The sequence below is a fragment of the Salarias fasciatus genome, unplaced genomic scaffold, assembly GCF_902148845.1.
Source record: "Salarias fasciatus unplaced genomic scaffold, fSalaFa1.1, whole genome shotgun sequence".
In the NCBI taxonomy this organism is placed as follows: Eukaryota; Metazoa; Chordata; class Actinopteri; order Blenniiformes; family Blenniidae; genus Salarias; species Salarias fasciatus.
The window spans coordinates 987,523-1,006,152 of record NW_021941376.1 but is presented as its reverse complement, the minus strand read 5'-3'; the positions used below and the strand labels follow the sequence as shown (position 1 = coordinate 1,006,152).

The 18,630-nt window shown below is 44.8% G+C and overlaps 1 protein-coding gene across 1 annotated transcript in view; it reads right to left on the bottom strand.

Annotated features, from left to right (window-relative positions):
• The window catches only part of paplna (papilin a, proteoglycan-like sulfated glycoprotein), a 174,125-nt gene that overhangs the window by 21,745 nt on the left and 133,750 nt on the right, over positions 1-18,630 (bottom strand). Inside the window, 2 exon segments of the mRNA XM_030087215.1 lie at positions 1,128-1,297; positions 17,995-18,100. Of these exon segments, the coding sequence (XP_029943075.1) occupies positions 1,128-1,297; positions 17,995-18,100 (276 nt within the window).

Below are 18,630 nucleotides of genomic sequence, written 5' to 3'. Positions count from 1 at the left end.
ATGGCGTGCTGTGAGGAGACCGAGCGATGTATCAAAAAAAGCTGGCTGATTATTGAAAGTCAATGAGTCTAGATGCAGTGTGCTCAGTTTGGGCTCATTTGGAAGAAAGGAACTAAGAGTTCAGTTCATTAGAAAAATGAAAAGCGAAATGATGGCGAATTTTGTATCCAAGATGGCCGCCTTCCTGTTGGTCCAACAGATTTGAGCCAAGAGAGTTTTCTGTTTGTCCCCTCATGCTCTGTCACTGGTGTGAATTTCGTGTTCTTTCATCAAAATATGCCCACTCTGTGGGCTATAGGGGTCTGATTGTAGGTGGCGCTGTTGAGCCAGTGTTGATCTGTCTCTGTGGAGGTATAAATTGTATCAAATTTTTCACCGGGCCGGTCACGTAGATACCAAAAAATGCCACATTCAGCTATGTTCAGGGGGTCAAAAATGCATTCTCATGGGACAAAGAAAAATAATACAGAATAAACTGAGCAAGAACAATACCCATCACCTTTACACTACCTGTTATGGTGATGGCGAATCACGTTACACTACCTGTTACTGTAATGGCTAATAATGAATCTCAAGGTTAGTAGAACATGTTGTCCCAGAAGATGCAAAATGGTATATTTTTCCATATTAACCCCAAACAATTCCAATGACATGGAAAGAAAAGAAAGTTGTTAAACACCTGCCTGTTGCAAGCCAAATGTATCATTATCTCACCTGTCCCCAGACTACCCTGTCTCCAGACTCACTGGTTCCCAGACTCACCTGGCCCCAGATTCCCCTGTCTCCAGATGCCCATGTCCCCAGACTCCCCTGCCTCCACACTCCCGTGTCCAGATTCACCTGTCCCAGACTGACTTTTCTCCAGATACTCGTCCCCACATTCCCATGCCACAAACTAAACCTGTCTCCAGACTGCCCTGTCTCCTGACTCCCCTGTCTCCAGACTCCTATGTCCCAGACAACCCTGTCTCCACACTCCCCAGTCTGCTGACTCTCATATCTCAGACTCACCCATCCTAGACTAACTTGTCTCCAGACTCCCACTATGACCCAAGTTGTGTGAGAAAGCTACTTCATTCAGTTGGGAAATCTGAGCTTCAAAGCTAATAAAAATTGTAGTTCCTCACCTTCGTCTTTGATGACCTTCACTTCAGCCGTGGCGCTCACAGAGTAGATCCCTGTATAAGCATTACAGGTGTACGTGCCCTCATCTGAAGGTTTAACATTGTTTATGATCAGGCTGCCATCAGATGACTTGAGAATGTTATGGCCGTCCGGGCGAACCAGTACACCATTTCTGTAGTAAAAAAAGGACACAAGAAAAAGTCTGAGGTTTCTCTCACATCCCCACATTGCACCCATCAAACCAAGAAAAAAAAAGAGGAGGCAGATGGCCCACCTAAGGAAATACACCTTTTTTAATCATCTTACAATGGAATAAAATGCCTCATCTTCACAATACTTCCAACCATTCATTGGAAGCAGGATTGTTTTGGAATGTGGATGAAAAGATGGGTAATTCATAGAGTCATCCATCCTTTCATTTCTTTCGGCTTAGACTTTTGTAACTCTCTGGGTCTGCATTGACCAATCTGAACACAGCCGTCTGCAGCTTGTCTAAAATACACTAGCTCATCTCCTAACCACAGCTAAGAACTGTGAGAATCCCAGCAAGCTCACTGGCTACCAGCCCTGTCAGTCAAACGTTTCTACCGACGTGATTGGCTCAAAATTCATTGATGACGAGTGATGATGACCGATGATGTGGGTCCATCAGTCTCGGCAGCGGTTGGCTGGTTAGCCATCGGAGGCAGGGATGAGTCACTTGATTGGTTGATATATGATGAATAAGCAACGGAAACCGCTCAGTCGCCATATTGGATATCCTCAGCGTGAGTGAGAGAGGTCTGGATGAAAATATCTGATAAAAAAAATAGGTTATTATTGGACGCGCACGCGGAGAGACACGCCGCGTGCGCGCGCGGTGGCGCGTCTAATCCTGGATTATTTGCTTATTTCAAGACATGTTTTGGACAAAAGGCTATACTTTCTAGCTTTGCCTGGATGCATACGTTTGTACTGTGGCAGTTTTTGCTGGATTATCTGGATTATGGACCATCTGTGATCAGCTATGAGCCTCCAAAGGTGAGTTGCGCTGTTTACTTAATTTGCTGTATGTTGGACAAATGTGTTTATATTACCCGCTGTGGTAATCACATCTGAAAGTGGTTTATACCAACAGATTCATGAGAATATCAGCTTTCTAACGGTACATAGTATGTCTGTGGAATTTGCAAAATGCGTCTGGATATTTGATAAATGCATCGGGAGAAGTTGACCGGCCTGTGGGCGGGCCGGTCTGAGCTTAAGGGGTTAACAATATCTATTGCTAATTAACACATCTAATCAAAACAGAACATTCAAACTTGCAAGCAGTGTGTGTGTGTGTGTGTGTGTGTGTGTGTGTGTGTGTGTGTGTGTGTGTGTTCTTTCTCGAAGGAAGAGGAGGGGTAGAACTCAGGTTCTGCCCTGGTGAGCGTATGTGAGCTGTGGGTGTGTATGTGGCGGGGGGCCACCCAGAAGCAGCAGGAGGAGTCGATGCTGAGACCAAGCAGGCGTGACTCGAGTGTTCTCGGGTGTTCATGAGTGGCGGGTCAGCACAAGGGTGTCCGCATGCGCAGTAGAGGGAGAGAGAGAGAGAGAGAGAGGATCGGCAGCGACGAGCGACGCACGCCTGTGTGCGGCTGCGTGGACCCCGCGATGGCCAGCCTGCGCAGAAGAGAAAGAAAGGGGGTCTCTTTCCTGGCTCCTCCCAAAGGGCGGAGAGCGGGAGGCGTGGGAGCAAAAGGGGGAGTCTGGCGATGCCGTGCCTGAGCAGGAGAGGAGAGGAAGAGAGGAAGAGAGAGAGGGAGAAGCGGGAGGCGTGGTAGCAACGCGCATGCATGCTCCCGACACGAGGTCTACCGAGCTGGTTCGAATTTACTAATCTCAGGTTTTCAAGAGAGGAGAGCATGAAGGGTATGAGGCGCTACTGCTTTCTCAAACGCAGGAGCAAGGCGACGCTGGCCCTATTGCTCTGCGGGTCTGATATGAGAGAGAAAGGCGCACTCACGAGCGAGAGGAGGGGAGGAGAAATGAAGCGATGCCGAGCGATGCCGGACAGTGCTGGGCAGTGCCGAGCAGTGCGGTGCGACGGAGCGCGCCGCAGAGCGGGGCGGTGCTCACACGGAGCGTGGGGGCGCCCCTTGTGCGGCCACGGCGCCCGCCCCCCCCTCGTACATTGTGTCCTAGGCCGCAGTCTAGTTCGCCTATGCCTGGGACCGGCCCTGGGTCCATTTATTAATGTCGGTCATGTTCAAGGCAGGTCAAAGGTGCTGTCCGTCCCGTCTTGCTAGCAGCATGCACGCTCTCTCAGTCAATCAGCGCATCGTTGTCATAGAGATGACAGCCCGTAATATCCTGTCACCCAGGCAACAGCCAATCAGCGCTGTCTCCCTCTTCTCTCAAACACACACACAGCACGCAGGGTGCTGATTGAATGAATACAACAGAAGTGGGAACATGAGAGATATTTGACTAAAAATGAAACAAAAAGTAGTGATTGAATAGTAGCGCATAGCGATAGATTGGTGAACAAATCCATTTGTTCCTCCAGAGTAGACTACTGTAACTCCTTGTTATCAGGAACCAATACTTGACTAAAAAGTCTCCAACTTGTTCAAAACGCTGCAGCAAGAGTTCTCACAAGAACCAGTAGGAGAGATCATATCACCCCAAAATTAGCTTCCCCTCACTGCTTCCTGTTAAATCTACAATATAATTCAAAATCCTCCTCTTAACCTATAAAGCCCTGAACAACCAGGAACCATCATATCTTAAACAGCTATTAGTCCCATACTGTCCCAGGAGAACGCTTCATTCTCAGAGTGCTGGTCTGCTGGAGGTTCCTGGTTCTCTAACAGTAGAACAGGAGGTAGAGCCTTTAGCTATCAGGCTCCTGTTCTGTGGAACCAGCTCCCAGAGTCTGTAAGGGAGGCTGACTCAGTCTCTGCTGTAAGACCAGGATGAATACCTTTCTATTCAATAAAGCTTACAGCTAGGGGTCGCGTCCTCTCTCTCTCTCTCTCTCTCTCTCTCTCTTACTCAACTATTATGTAACCGTTCTGTAAGGTGATGTTGGTAAAATGAGTTGTGGATTTATTGTATAAATCTGTGAACCTGTGTCCACTTCAATGGGAAATAAAATGATCTCTCCCCCTCTCTCTCTCTTTCCACTTTGGGAGACCAATAGTCAGAACACCAGAACCCTGGACCAAGAGGCTGTCTCTGAGGTGGATTAGAGCCGTGCTTGAGGGATCGCAGACAGAACATCAATCAGTTGATCCATTGAGACAGCCTTTTTCAAAATCCTTTTTCAAAATTCAAAATCCTCCGATTTAGCGACAGATTGGTGGAACGACACCCACGGAGCGACGTCGTTGAAGCTGAGAGTGTGTGTATCCACCACGCCACGGATTCTAATTGACTTTTAGTGGAGACTGTTTGCGTGGTGACAGCACGCAATTTCAGCACTGCGTGACAGGAGCACGCAATCTGGGACCCTCTGGTTCTAACAATGCGTGCTCATTTCACGCATTTCTGTGAGATCAGGTTGGGCTTATCACATTGGCCCACATGGTGTGTCAATCACCATGTGGGCCAATCACAGCTGAAGGATGAGGGCCGCAGCCCCTCTTCCCTCGGCCCCGCTTCCCTCTGCATGTGTCGATCAATCAGTCTGCAAACATGGATAAGAAAAGGAAAGGTGGAGCAGAGAGGAAGAGGGAGAAAAAGAGACAGGCGCTACAAACAGATGCTTCCAAGAGAATAAAATGGACCGATATATTCACCAGTACTGCTGCAGCAGGACCATCAACATTTACAGCAGCACCTGCAGCTCTCGAGGCGGCGGCATCACCGATGACGTTTGGAGGAGGAGGAGGAGGAGGAGGAGGACACCATGACCGGGGGATGTTAGTGAGGTAAGCTATATGCTAATGTGATAGCTTGTTAACTTTTAGCACAAGGCATGTTCAACTGTCAATATCTAAACACCAGAACATGCTATGGACTCACTTCTTTTTTATAGGGAAAAAATACCCTTTGTTCTTTCTTTTGGGTGATGTGGTGTCTTCATAGTCACAACAGAAAATATTCTGTGGGTCCTGAAAATGAGTGAAAATGCTCAAATTTCCTGGCAGTTGCTGCACAAGGTTGTGAAAAACCCTGGCAGGGAAAGAGTTAATTACTTTGCTAATTGATCAGCATTAAACTGATTGTCTGGTTTATTCTTTTTGTGTGGATATTGTTAGATAATATAGAAAGTGAGACAGCCTACATGCACAGTGAAGGGGAAATGTGTATTAATGTGTTGTTCTTAAAGTGTATTATTTAAACTTCAGCTGTACTTATACTTAAGATCATGTAATTGTGCTGATGAGGCACCATAGGTTAATGTGTTAAACATTTTTCTATATTGACTCTATATCAACACTTGTAACTGTCATATCAACAAATTGGTATTTATCTTTGTAAAAAAAACTCAGTAGAGAGTGTTAAAAAACATTTTCTATATAATATAAATGAAATTTAAATATTCAAACCGTAATCCAGCAAATTTAAAACAAATACCAAACAGTGCATTTTGACATTTCATGTGCATTTACTATAGGTTAACAGTTGGGTTACAGAATAATATATTCACTCACATGCAGCGTACATAAAATCAACTTAATGGTGACTCAGATGATGTGTACTGTTGGTGTTTACTTTTCAACATGTTCTCTTTTCACAACACTTGGATGTGTTGGATGAATTAAAACCTCAACTATTTGAAGCATTCAGACAAGACCATCACATCCTTTTACTAACTTTTACTAAACCTGATTTACAGAAGATTGTCTACTTGGGGATAAAACACATACTGTATAGTACATTACATAATACACTTTTTTCACCTGTGTTTACTTATCTATTAAACCATAATTTTCCATACTATATTGTTTATTGTAATGCAGCTTCTTGCCACCTAAACATCTGAGAATTCCCGAAGGCTTCAACTTAACGTCTCTCCTCATATCTCCTGCCAGGTTGAGCCACCACCGTCCTCTCAGAAGGAAAGTGCCTGCAGGGAGGAGAGCAGCCTGCACATACTAGTCCAGGTAAAGGCACATTCACAAATAGAATTTTCTTTTAAAATCATCTAGATTAATGAATGAACCAATCATTAAACTTCATGCAATGCTTAACACCATAACAGTGTACAACTATCAAATTCAACTATTTTGATATTTCACTGAGTGTTGTTTAAGTGCTTTACTAACATAAATAATACCACTCTCTTATCTAAAGTGAAGATGATCATAGTGAAGGTGAGGGCGAAACTGCACAGCAGCTGCCAGAACCCAGCACCAGTGACATGATGGTAAAGTTGATAATGATAATGTTTCTTTGACTAGCTTTATTTTTAGCTAAATGAAAAATGTGAGCTGTATTTCTCAACCTTCTGTAGCTACTATCTAGGTGTAATAAGCCCAATACTGTTTATGAGTCCTGCTATCACTAGTACTGCTAGGCCTGGTATACTAACAACATAACATTGTTTAACCATCTGAGCCTCATTGTCCAAAATGTTGATATTTTACTGATAGTGTGGCTTTAGTGGTTTACTAAAACAATACTAAGCATACTAATCTCTTATTTAGACTGAAGATCCAGCTACTGACAGGGGAAGCCAGTGCCCTCTCTAAAATAGTTTTTTTTTTTATTTGTCCAAAACCAGAGGCCTTGGACCACTTTTTCAGTTTCCATTCCCAGCAGAAGGCAGAGAAGCCCATAGTACAAAGAGCTTTTTTTGCAAAGATGGGACAAACAGGAAGTGGCTTTCCTACAATCAAGAACAACAAACTATTCTGCTTCCTCTGTATGGCGTTTGCCAAACCCACCGATAGCAGTTTATTCATCACCGGCATGGCAGACTTTAAACACATACAACAGAGTCGAAGAACACGAGAGGAGCAATTCACACAGAGGGTGTGCAGAGGCGTATCTCCTTAGGTCCTCAAAAGCCAATATTGAGCACCTTCTCATCGGACATCAGATGTCTCTTCATAAAGAGCAGGTGCGCAAGAGGAGGCAAGTGTTGGAGCGAATAATAGATGTGGTAAAGCTCATTGGAAAGAGGGGTTTGAGTTACAGAGGCTCACAGTTGGAGGCAGCATACATGCTTGATGATGATACAGTGGATCACGGCAACTTCTTGGAAATTATTGTGCTGCTTTCAAAATATGATGTTTGTCTCAAGGACCACCTCACTCTCTGCATAGAAAAGAGTAAGAAAATACACCAGTCTGGATCCAGAAGAGGTCGAGGTTCTCTTGTTACTTTCCTGTCCAAAACAACCATCAGTAACATCATTACAACCATCCAACACATAATGAAGGCCACCATCGCAACTCAAGTCCAGGAATCTGGAATGTTCTCTGTCCAAATTGATACCATGCAGGACATCACAGCCCAAGATCAGTGCTCTGTCGTCATAAGATATGTGACAGACATTGTTCATGAGAGACTTGTTGCTCTAATTAAATGTGAGGCATCCACTGGACAGTACTTTGTCAAAGTTGTGAGTGACGTGCTGGCAAACATGAACCTGGATGTGAAGCAGTGCATTGGAAACTCAACAGATGGAGCCTCCAACATGCAGGGCCAATATAAGGCTTTTCCGCACTGCTCTCACAAAAGTCCCCTCATCAAGTCCATGTGTGGTGTTATTCACACATCCTCAACCTTGTTTTAGCAGACACAAGTCTGTCTTGGCAAGTGGCTCTCTTTTTTCTCTGATTAATAACATTGCTGTCTTTATCACAGAGTCCTACCAGAGGATGACCATTTGGGAGAAGGAGAGGAAGCACCCTAAACACAGACGTCTTGCTCCAATTGGAGAGACACGCTGGTGGGCAAAAGACAGTGCTTTGACAAAGGTATTTGGAGCTTTTGGAAAGCCAGATGGAGCCCTGTATGTTGATGTCCTTCACACTCTTTCAGCCATTCAAGACGGACAGAACATCAACACCTCTACTCGGGTCAATGCACGTGTCTTCATTGCACAGCTGCTGAAGTATGAAACAGTGCTCACAGCTCAGCTCTTCCTCCAAATTTTTCAGGTCGCCTCACCAGTCTCAAAATATCTACAGATAAGTAGCATGTACATCTTGACAGCTCATTGGATGATTGTGTCTGCAGAAACACAGCTGAAAGGAATGGCCAGAGATTTTCAGAACGTGAAAACAGTGGCAGACACATTTGTCCAGTGGGCCAACAATGAGCTACTGGAAGAGAATGAAGAAACAGCTGGAGGTTGAGGCTGCTCTGCCACCAAAAAGGGGTAGAAGAAAGAAGTTCATGCCTGGAGAGATGTCCCAAGATGAGACTGTGTCAGACTCAGAAGCACTGTACAGAATTGATGTCCACAATTGCATTATGGATACAGTCATTGAGAGCATGGACCAGCGATTCCTCAAAAATGGCACCTTGTATGCTGGTTTGGCTCTTCTGGACCCAAAAACTTCAGCCAGGTAACATCATATAAAAGTGGTTTTCCAGAGACCACACTCAAAGATCTAAGCAAATGTTTGATGCCATTTGATCTGATTGATCCAGATCAATCAGATCAAATGGCTTGATCCAGCAGCGCTCTGGATCAGGAAATGGACTTGATCTGTATTTTGGACATGATGGACCAGCGGAAGTGGGGGAATGGTTCTGTCTGATTTTAAAGGGGTCATATTATGCAAACTTCACTTTAAAAAGGTGTCTTTACAATCATATCACCTCCCAGAGTCTCTGTATGAGCCCCCAGAAGTGAAACATTCAGTCATCTACACTTTTAAGGAAATATACACTCAAACACACGATTCTGAAATCTTACTTTTGTCTACGTCAACAAGAGGAACACCACTCCTCCCCAGAAGAGGATCCAGCCTTTGGCTGGCCCCCGGATAGGTGGTTATAGTAGTATGTGCTGCCGTAGCCTCATTAAGACGTTAAAATTTGAAAATTGTGTTTTTCCTCCTTGTTTCGCTACATCACATTTTTGAAAATGAAACTGAAACTTAAGCTGAAATGGTCGAGGAGACGTGCCTCTGACTGTGCCCCCATCGTGTGTGAGAGAGTGGGCGTGGCCAGATGCGTTCAAGGGCATCCCGGAAAGTAGGCTGTGAAAAACAGGCTGTTCTGAGGAGGGCTCCTCAGAGCCACTTTTTAGACTGCTCAAACTCTGAACATAGGATCAATTTGGGGCACACAAACTTATATACTATGTTTTTGGGCTTCTGTGACCTATATGATGTGAATGAAAAATACCATAATATAGACCCTCCAGAAAAATGAGAGCAAAAATTCTTAAATCCCAGATTATGCGAGATAAAATGCTTGATAATGCAAATGAATATGCAGGGTTTTTGTGCCATTTTATGCGGTAAAATTGAGGACGGTTGTGAAATATGCTGTGAAATATGCGAAAGGATGCCAGATATGTAGGTTACCCACACTCTCTCTCTCTCTCTCTCTCTCTCTCTCTCTCTCTCTCTGTCTTGCAGGCACACACACACGCACACACGCACACACACCACTAAATCACATTCATTTTATATTCGTTCGTTATTTATCTTATCTATTTATCTTAAATTGTTACTCATCAATGCTCATCAATGGAACACACACACACACACACTTTATCACAGGTTTTAGCAATTGTGTGTGTGTGTGTGTGTGTGTGTGTGTGTGCAATTGTTAAAACCTGTGAGAAAGCCGTCAATACTGTGTTTCAAATGAACTGGTTTTCTTGCTAACTGGTGACTGACTTCCTTTAGCACTTCCTGCTGCTGCTGCTAGTAGCAGCGGATGTTGATATCAGACTCATCAAAGGTCTGGACGGCTTTTTGTCTGGTTTTTAACATCTATCAGCAACAAGGGACGTAAAAGAAACTCAGTTGTCAATTATAAGGAAACCAGTTCTTCCAAAACACCGGCTCCTCTCCGGGTTCTGGACACTTCTCCTCCGCTACTTAGCTGCTGCGTTCAGGTGACGGGAGCGAGCTGCGGAAAACTGAAACTCCGTCATTCACATTAAGGCAGCGGAGACAGCTGGACTCAGGAGACACTCAGGAGACACTCAGGAGACACTCAGGAGACACTCAGGAGACACGTGAAGGAAACGTGGACTATTTGCACAAAGGAACGGCTGTCAGAAACCTGTGAACCGGCTCTCATCAATCACTTAAAAGAACGCGTTCGAACGAACGACTCGTTCATTGAACATCACAGCACTTCAAGCGAGAACATTTCGTTTAGTTTAGTTTAGTTTAGTTTAGTTTAGTTTAATTTAGTTTATTTGTTTCTTTCGTTTAAGATAACAATACAAAAACAAAAAAATGATGAAAATGCAACAATGTCAGTTTGGACACAAAACAAACGAAAGAAAAGGAGCAGAAAGAAGAACAATCTTATTATATCTGCCCCTTTGCATACAAATTATTCGAACTGATACAAATTTACAATACTCAAAACTGATACAAATTAACAATACTCAAAAATTCAATTTCACTCAATTTTTTTCACAGCAACAACTTAGTTTTCATTTTCATATTTATCCAACATGGATTTTTTTATATGTTTCTTAAATGTCATAATTGTTTTGCACTCTTTGATTTCCTGTTTCAGAGCATTCCATAAGTTCACTGCTTTAACCGCAATGCTTCTTTCTTTGATTTTGGTTCTGAATCTGGGTTCTTTGAACATGTCTATTCCTTTAAGACTGTATATACTAGTTCTTATTTCAAATATAATCTGAAGATTTGCAGGCAATAATTTCCACTTGGCCTTGTACATTATCTTTAGGATACTTATATCAACAATGTCTTGGAATTTCAATACTTTCAGTTTGATAAACAATGGATTAGATGGTTCTCGATAATGACTGTTTGTAATTATCCTTAAAGCCCTTTTTTTGTAAAATGACAATTGTCTGTAATGTCGTGCCCCATACTGCAACACATTAAGTGAGATATGGTAAAATCAATGTGTTATACAATGTTAATAAAGCACAACTGTTCAAAAAAACTTAACTCTGTGTAACACAGAAATGGCTTTCCCAATTTTCCATATGGTGTAATTAATGTGATATTTCCACTTTAGATCGTCATCAATCATCACTCCTAAGAATTTTGTTTCTGTTACACAATGAATTTCAACTCCATCTATTTTGAGTTTTACTTTCACTTTTTCCTTTTTATTATTAAACAACATAAAGTTTGTTTTTTGGGCATTTAGGATCAATCCATTTAGATCAAACCAGTGTTTTATTACTTTCAATTCTTCATTCACCACTTTTGTGACTTCTTGTATACTTTTACCTGAATAAAATAGTGTGGTTTTATCTGCAAATAGAATTTTCCCAAGGTTGGACACTTTAGCAAATCATTCATGTACAAAATGAATAATTTTGGCCCAAGTATTGAACCTTGGGGCACTCCACATTTAATTTTCCGTAATTCAGATTTAGTGTCATCAATATGTACATATTGGTTTCTGTTTTCCAAGTAACTTGAGAGCCAATGGTGAGCTACTCCTCGAATGCCAAAACTTACTCTTTTTTTTTTTTTATAATTTTGAATGATTGATGACGTCAAAAGCTTTTTGTAAATCGATAAAAATACTTCAAAAATAATTATTGTTATCGATGTCTGTTGCAATTTTTTCTGTGAATTCCATTATTGCCAGTGCTGTTGAATGATTAGCCTGAAAACCATGTTGACTATTACCAAAATACTTTGTTTCTGTAAGAAATTGGCAAGTCTTGTTGAAAATACCTTCTCCAATATTTTTGAAAACTGTGGAAGTAATGAGATTGGACAATAGTTAGAGAAGTTATGTTTATCACCGCTTTTATACAAGGGTATGACTTTGGCCAATTTCATTTTGTTGGGGAAAACGAGAGTTACGAATGTAACTATGGTTCTATGAATCCCGGATGACCGCCAGAGGCGTTGCTTAAAGCACTGGAATGTTCCCTTTGTGCATGCGCAGTTCGAGTATGTATACCAACAAATGTCACTCGTGACTCCCCGGGTAACCCTGGAACCGTATAAATACCAGTTCCCTGACCCGGAATCGACTCCTACAGAATCTTCTCGCGCAACCACGAGGCTTCCGAGTGACAGAGCGCTCTGGTGGTCATCCGGGATTCATAGAACCATAGTTACATTCATAACTCTCGTTCTATTTCATCCCTACTGACCGCCAGAGGTGGTGCTTAAAGCACTGGAATGACGAATGCCAACTCAGTCACGAGGAATCATAGAGACCAACCTCACTGAGAAGCCTCTGCAGGGCCCAGTACCACCCGCAGTGCATGCGGAGGCACAACGGCCAGCCTGGAGAACCTGGAAAAGGTGCCAGGCGTCGTCCAGATGGCGACAGCACATAGCTCGTCCAGGGGCACCCCCTTCAGGGTGACCCCAGACGTGGACACCTGGTGCCCTGGTGGAGCGGCAACGCACACCCTCGGGCAGAGGCCGGCCCATGGCCTGGAATGGCGAACAGTGTCCACAACCCAGTGGAATAGGTGCTGCCTGGAGAGAACAAAGCCCTTACTAGGGCTTCCGTAGAAGACCACTGGCTGGCCAGATGTCGGCGCATCTGCATAGCAGCCATGCAGTGTCCCAGAGTTCTAGCCGGGCACAGGAGCCCCGGTCGGCCCCCCAGGTTGTCTGACGGGGGGCCACATAGTGAGCGCCATAGGTCGGCTGTCCGCAGCCCCGACAGCGCTCTAGGAAGGAAGCGGCAGTCACAGCGTGACACCCGCCCCAGCCGGATACCACCGGAGACATGCGAGGAGAATAGACAGAGCGTGCTGCTCCCCCACACACTACGCCGTGGTAATGGTCAGCAGGAACGTCGTCCTGCGCAATACCCACTGCAGCCCCATTGCTGCCATGGGCTCACAGGGAGGCTGACACAGGTGGGCGCCTGTGGGGCTGTAGAGCGGCAAGCTTCAAAGACCCCCTGAGGGAACCGACACTGGAGTGTGGCCCCAAGTCACGCCGCCCGCAACCCATGTATGGCGGGCAGATACCACCGCCACATACACCCTCAGGGTGAATGGGGACCGGGCTTGGTCCAAAAGGACTGCAGAAGTCCAGGACCACAGGGACTGGGCAGTGCACCGGATCCTCCCCATGGCCGCTGCACCACCGTGCCACCAGCCTCCACCTACTACCATACAGCCGCATGGCAGATGGTGCCCTAGCACTCAAGGTGGTCCACCTCACAGGCTCCGAACAGCTGCTCAGCAGCGAGTCGGGCCCCTCAGATGCCAGGACAAGACAGCGATAGCGAGGGCGGGGGTGCCCCACCGGCCTCCGCGCTGAAACAGCAGAACCCTCCCACTGAGAAAGCGCCATGGCCCGCTGTGGAACAACCTATGGAGCAGAGGAAACCAAGCTCACACTGCAGAAAGTGGGTCACCTCTGTAAGCCACCGCAAACACCCAGCTCCCCCATGGAGGCACCACACCCCTGGCGGGGGAGTCCAACAGGTGAGGGCGCCGACCAGTGCTGTGAGGCCCCTGCAGGTAGACAATCTGCAGGCTGGCCAAACAGGTCGCCGACCACCACAGCCGGGTCCGTAGAAAGCCTGGGGAAGGGTCATCACCAGCTACAGGCTCCGGGCTGACACCAAGAACACGGCTCGGTAGGACAAGCCAGGCCAGTGCGAGAATCTGAGGGAAGGGGGCGTACGCCACCTGCACAGCCAATGCAACATCACCATGCCAGCAAAGTAGCAGAGCCACATCTGGGAGAGGGAGCGACTGCATGGCGACCCCAACTCCCTTCCGTCCTACAAGACACCACCTGCTGGAAGCCAACACTCACTGCGTGGGGACCACCACCGCGGGGTCCAATGCAGGGGAAGCAGCACATGTGGCTTACAACCCACGGCTAACCAACGCTAGTCATGCCGCCATAGCGAGGATTGTGAGGAGCGCACAAATAGTACACTGTCCAGAAGGGGAAATGGCTGCCCAACAGCCCCCACCTCCATCAGCCCCCATAGCAGTGCCACCCACCAGAGCGGGGGGTGCAACGCAAATCACCGGCTAGCAGCTCAGAGAGCCACTCCCAGGTGGAGTGCCCAGCGGCGTCCTGCTCTGTCCGCCACCCTCACGCCACATGCTACCACTCGCCCACCGCGTCTGCCTGCTAGCGACGGCGTAACCCGCAGGAGTGGCTGTATCCACCAGTAGCAGACCAGAGAGACACTCAGCGGCCGGTTGCAAGAGGCGGCTGGTCTCTTACATCGCAACACACATCAGAGGCTGGCTGCTTAGCCGAACTAGCGGCCGTACACCGCCACCCGCCGTGCTTCCTCACCAACCGCGGCCGCCGCGGTAGCACCTCGCACGGCGGGGAGCTCAAATTCAGCTTTACAACAGTCAGAAGCACAGTATCACACCAGCCAGACCGCCGCACACTTCCTGAAGCTGGGTGAAGGGCGCGAGTAGCGTCCCTGAGCCCCAGCAACACCAACCACGCTACAACGGCCGCGGTCGTCAAACAAACCCAGGGGGAGCGACCCGCAACCCCCCATCAGTCAGGAAGAGTAGTAGATTCAGCAACCTCACCTTCTGCCCGGAGATTATGAATGAATCTCTCACTGCAGAGCAGGTGAACGGGACCACAACACGTCACAGCCTTTGGAGGGCATCAGCAGCTCCAACCTACATGGTCACAAGGTTCCCAGCGTCGGTGCGTCATGATGCCGCACAGGCATGTCCCGCAATCCACAATGTGTACAAACTGTATGCAAGAAGAACTAGGAGCCGATTGCGGGTCAGGGAACCGGTATTTATACGGTTCCGGGGTTACCCGGGGAGTCAAGAGTGACGTTTCTTGGTATACATACTCGAACTGCGCATGTGCGAAGGGAACATTTCAGTGCTTTAAGCACCGCCTCTGGCGGTCAGTAAGGATGAAATAGAACTCCGGTGGTTAATGACTGGTTACAAATGTGAGTGAATGGCTCAATGACAAATTCGATTATATGTTTCACAATGATCATATCCAACCCCTCACCATCAGTTGATCTCTTATTTCCAAAATTTTGTACAATTTTCAAGATTTCCTCCTTTTCCATCTTTTCAAGAAAAATACTGTTTATTTGATTATTTATTAAATTTTCATTTGTATTAGGATTTTTTGGAATATTTGTTGTGAGATTTGGTGCCATATTAGCAAAGTATTCACAAAATTCATTTGTAATTTCTTTTTCATTATATATTTCAATGTTTTTTTTACAAAGTACTTTGGATAGTAGTGCTTTTTTTCTTTTGTGTTTATTACCTTGTTTAATACTCCCCAAGTTGACTTTATATTATTTCCATTTTCATTCAGTTGTTCACTGTAGTAATCCTTCCTCCTCTTTCTAATTATCCATACTAGTTTGTTTTTATATTTCTTATACTTGTTTTCAGCTCCTTTTGTTTGTTCTTTCAAAAAATCATCAACATAGACTGCATCCCAGTTTTGTTACATAAGATCTTCCTTTGATGCTCTTAGTGCTTTCACCGATCTGTTTCTTGACATTATTATACTCTTGCTTTGCTTTATGTTATGCTTGTACCTGCACACAGCAAGTATGGGTAAATGGTCACTTATGTCAGACTGCAGGATCCCACTCAGCACAATGTCTCCAGTAACATTAGTAAAAATGTTATCAATGATTGTTGCACTCTTGGCTGTAATTCTTGTTGGTTTATGTATCAGTTGAAAAAGTCCCATACTATTCATTGCACTTAAGAAATCCATTACTTTATGATCAAAAAGTCACCACATATAATCTGCTTTTTATTTCAATGTCTCTCAAACCGTTCCATTAAACTATCAGTAAATTGTTGTGCACAGTTGTCTGGTAGGCGATATACACAGCTTATCAAGATGTTTTTCTCAGTTGTAGATATAATTTCCACTGTTATAATTTCAATGCCATCATTTTCAATCAATGTTACGTCATTTACAGCTTTACATTTCAAATCCAAACTCACATATAAGGCCACACCCCCTCCTCTTTTACCGATTTGATTCACTGCAAAAAGCTCATAACCATTTAGTGTGACCTCTCTCATTATGTCATTCCTGAACCATGATTCCGTTACTGCAATGATATTGAATTTTTTCTTGAAATTATTCAGGTAATCATTCATTTCCGCTAATTTACTGTAGAGACTTCAACTGTTAACATGGATAATTGACAAGGGATTAGCTTCAGTGTGCTGGGTGTTGAATTTGTCCTCAGTATAGTATTCACAGTCCTTGGAGATTAAATGTTCATTTAGGTTTCTGTCTAATTCATGAATCTGTTACATGATTGTCTGTTGCTTTCTCCAGTTGTTTAAGATGTTTGAACACAAGTCAATTCATTTGAGTTATTTGTATTTCACCAGATCATCCATGTTCCTGATTTGTATTGCATTTGCTCCTTCTGTGACCCGTATCCAGACTCTACAATTCCAAACCCAAGTTGCCACTATTCTGTTGTGTTTTTTCAAGAATCTTGCTTCTCTTGCAATGTCTGCATTGTTTTTTGTCAAGTGCTCGTTAACATACATGTTTTTGCCTTTCAGTTTCTTTGCTTGTTTCAGGAGATCATTTTTTGTTTTCTGTTTTTAAATTTTATAATGATAGATGGTTTGTTTTTATTATTTCTGTTTGGAATTGTATGACAGGCAGATATTGTATTCTGGTGTATGTTAATACCTTTTTGGTGGAAAAAAAATCAGTGACTTGTTGTTCCAGTGTTCGAAGCTCCTCTGGTGGTGCATTTTCTCCTGAGGCTTCACCTGAATTCACAACTCTGGCATATGACCGATGTTTAGTTTGTAGTCCACTAATCAGCATATCTTCTTTTCTTGAGTACTGCTCCAGATCCTCCACACCTTGCTCAAGTTGTTTTATGATTTTGTCCTTTTCTTTCACAAGTTCTCTCAGGCTTTTAACCTCCTCCAAAACTTCATCGAAGCGTGACATCTTTGTGGACATACAGTTCAATTTTTTTTAATGTCTTCTAAGTCCTCTCCAAAATCCACATTTTTTCTCGGTGGCATATTGCCTCTTTTGGTGTGGATCAGAAGCCGATGTTAACTGCTTCGTTGTGGGTCCAACTGACCTGGAAGCGCCGTGTAACCCCGTGCGCTCCGGCGTGGAAACCAAGGCCGATGTTAGCCATGTTGCTGCAGGTCCAACTGCCCTGGATGCGTCGCGTAGCCCCGTGCGCTCCGGCGTGGATCAGAGGCTGATGTTAGCTGCTTTGTAGTGGGTCCAACTGGCCTGGAAGCGTCGTGCGGCCCCATGCGCCCCGGCGTGGACCAGAAGCCGATGTTAGGGGAGAGCAGCGTGGCGGCTCCCGGATCGCAGTGGAACCGAGCCCGGCGCTCGGGAACAAGGACGCGATGGTAGGATGTCTTTTTGTACGAGGTCTCTGTCTTCACCCTGGTTTACGGTCTGGTTTCGCGCTTTCGTCAACACCTCATTTTTTTCATGGTAAATGTGAAATTAGTGTGGGAATTATGTGCCCTTTTGGAAAATATGTGGCCCCTGCATAATCAGCGGCAAAAGGGTGATTTATGTGTGAATTCATGCAATCACATAATCGCGTTTTTTGGAGGGTCTAATAATAAGTCCGCTTTAAAAGCAACGTATTTTCGGCTGACAGTGGAGCGGAGTGGAGCAGTGACGCATTCAGTGGAATTTTCCCATAATGGTTCCCATTTTTAAGTTGCCAGATGTCCTTTGATAAGTATCATTACCTGACGAAGCACTCTGTAATGCTCACTTCTTTCCCTCACAAGAGCTAAGTGTAATGAGGGAAGTATTTCAGGTGTGTGTTTTTCCTCATTACCTGGACCAGCCGATGTTAATGTTGTCTCCTGACACCACACAGGGGAGCAGAGCCGTGCTGCCTTCAGACACTTGAATGTTATTGGGGGCTCTTGTGATCTTCAAATCTGCTGACAAGGAAACCGGAAAATGGTTAAACAATACTGTATCAGGCCAGAGTAGAAACTCTAAGACTGTCACTTTTTTATAATGGAAGAAAAAAGTGATTTCCTTAAATATGCAAAGGTAATGAGTTTTTGTCTTTTTTTTAATTACTTCAAAGGAGTACACAAACTAAAGGTATCATAATGGTGCAGAGAAGCTTAATTAAGTTGTACTATGGTCCTTAAACGAGTTACTGATAGCTCTGGCACTGTGTGCAAGCGCCAAGTCCTGTTGGAAAATGAAATCTGCATTGCCATAAAACTGCTCAGCAGCAAGAAGCATGAAGTCCTCTAAAACTTCCTGGTAGATGGCTGCGTTGACCTTGGACTTCAGGAAACACAAAAGACCCTAACCCTAACCAGCAGAGGACATGGCGCCCCAAACCATGACTGACTGTGGAAATTTGACTCTACACTTCAAGCAACATGGATTTTGTGACTCCCCTTGCTTCATCCAGTCTCTTGGACCCTGGTCTCCAAAGGAAATGCAAAAT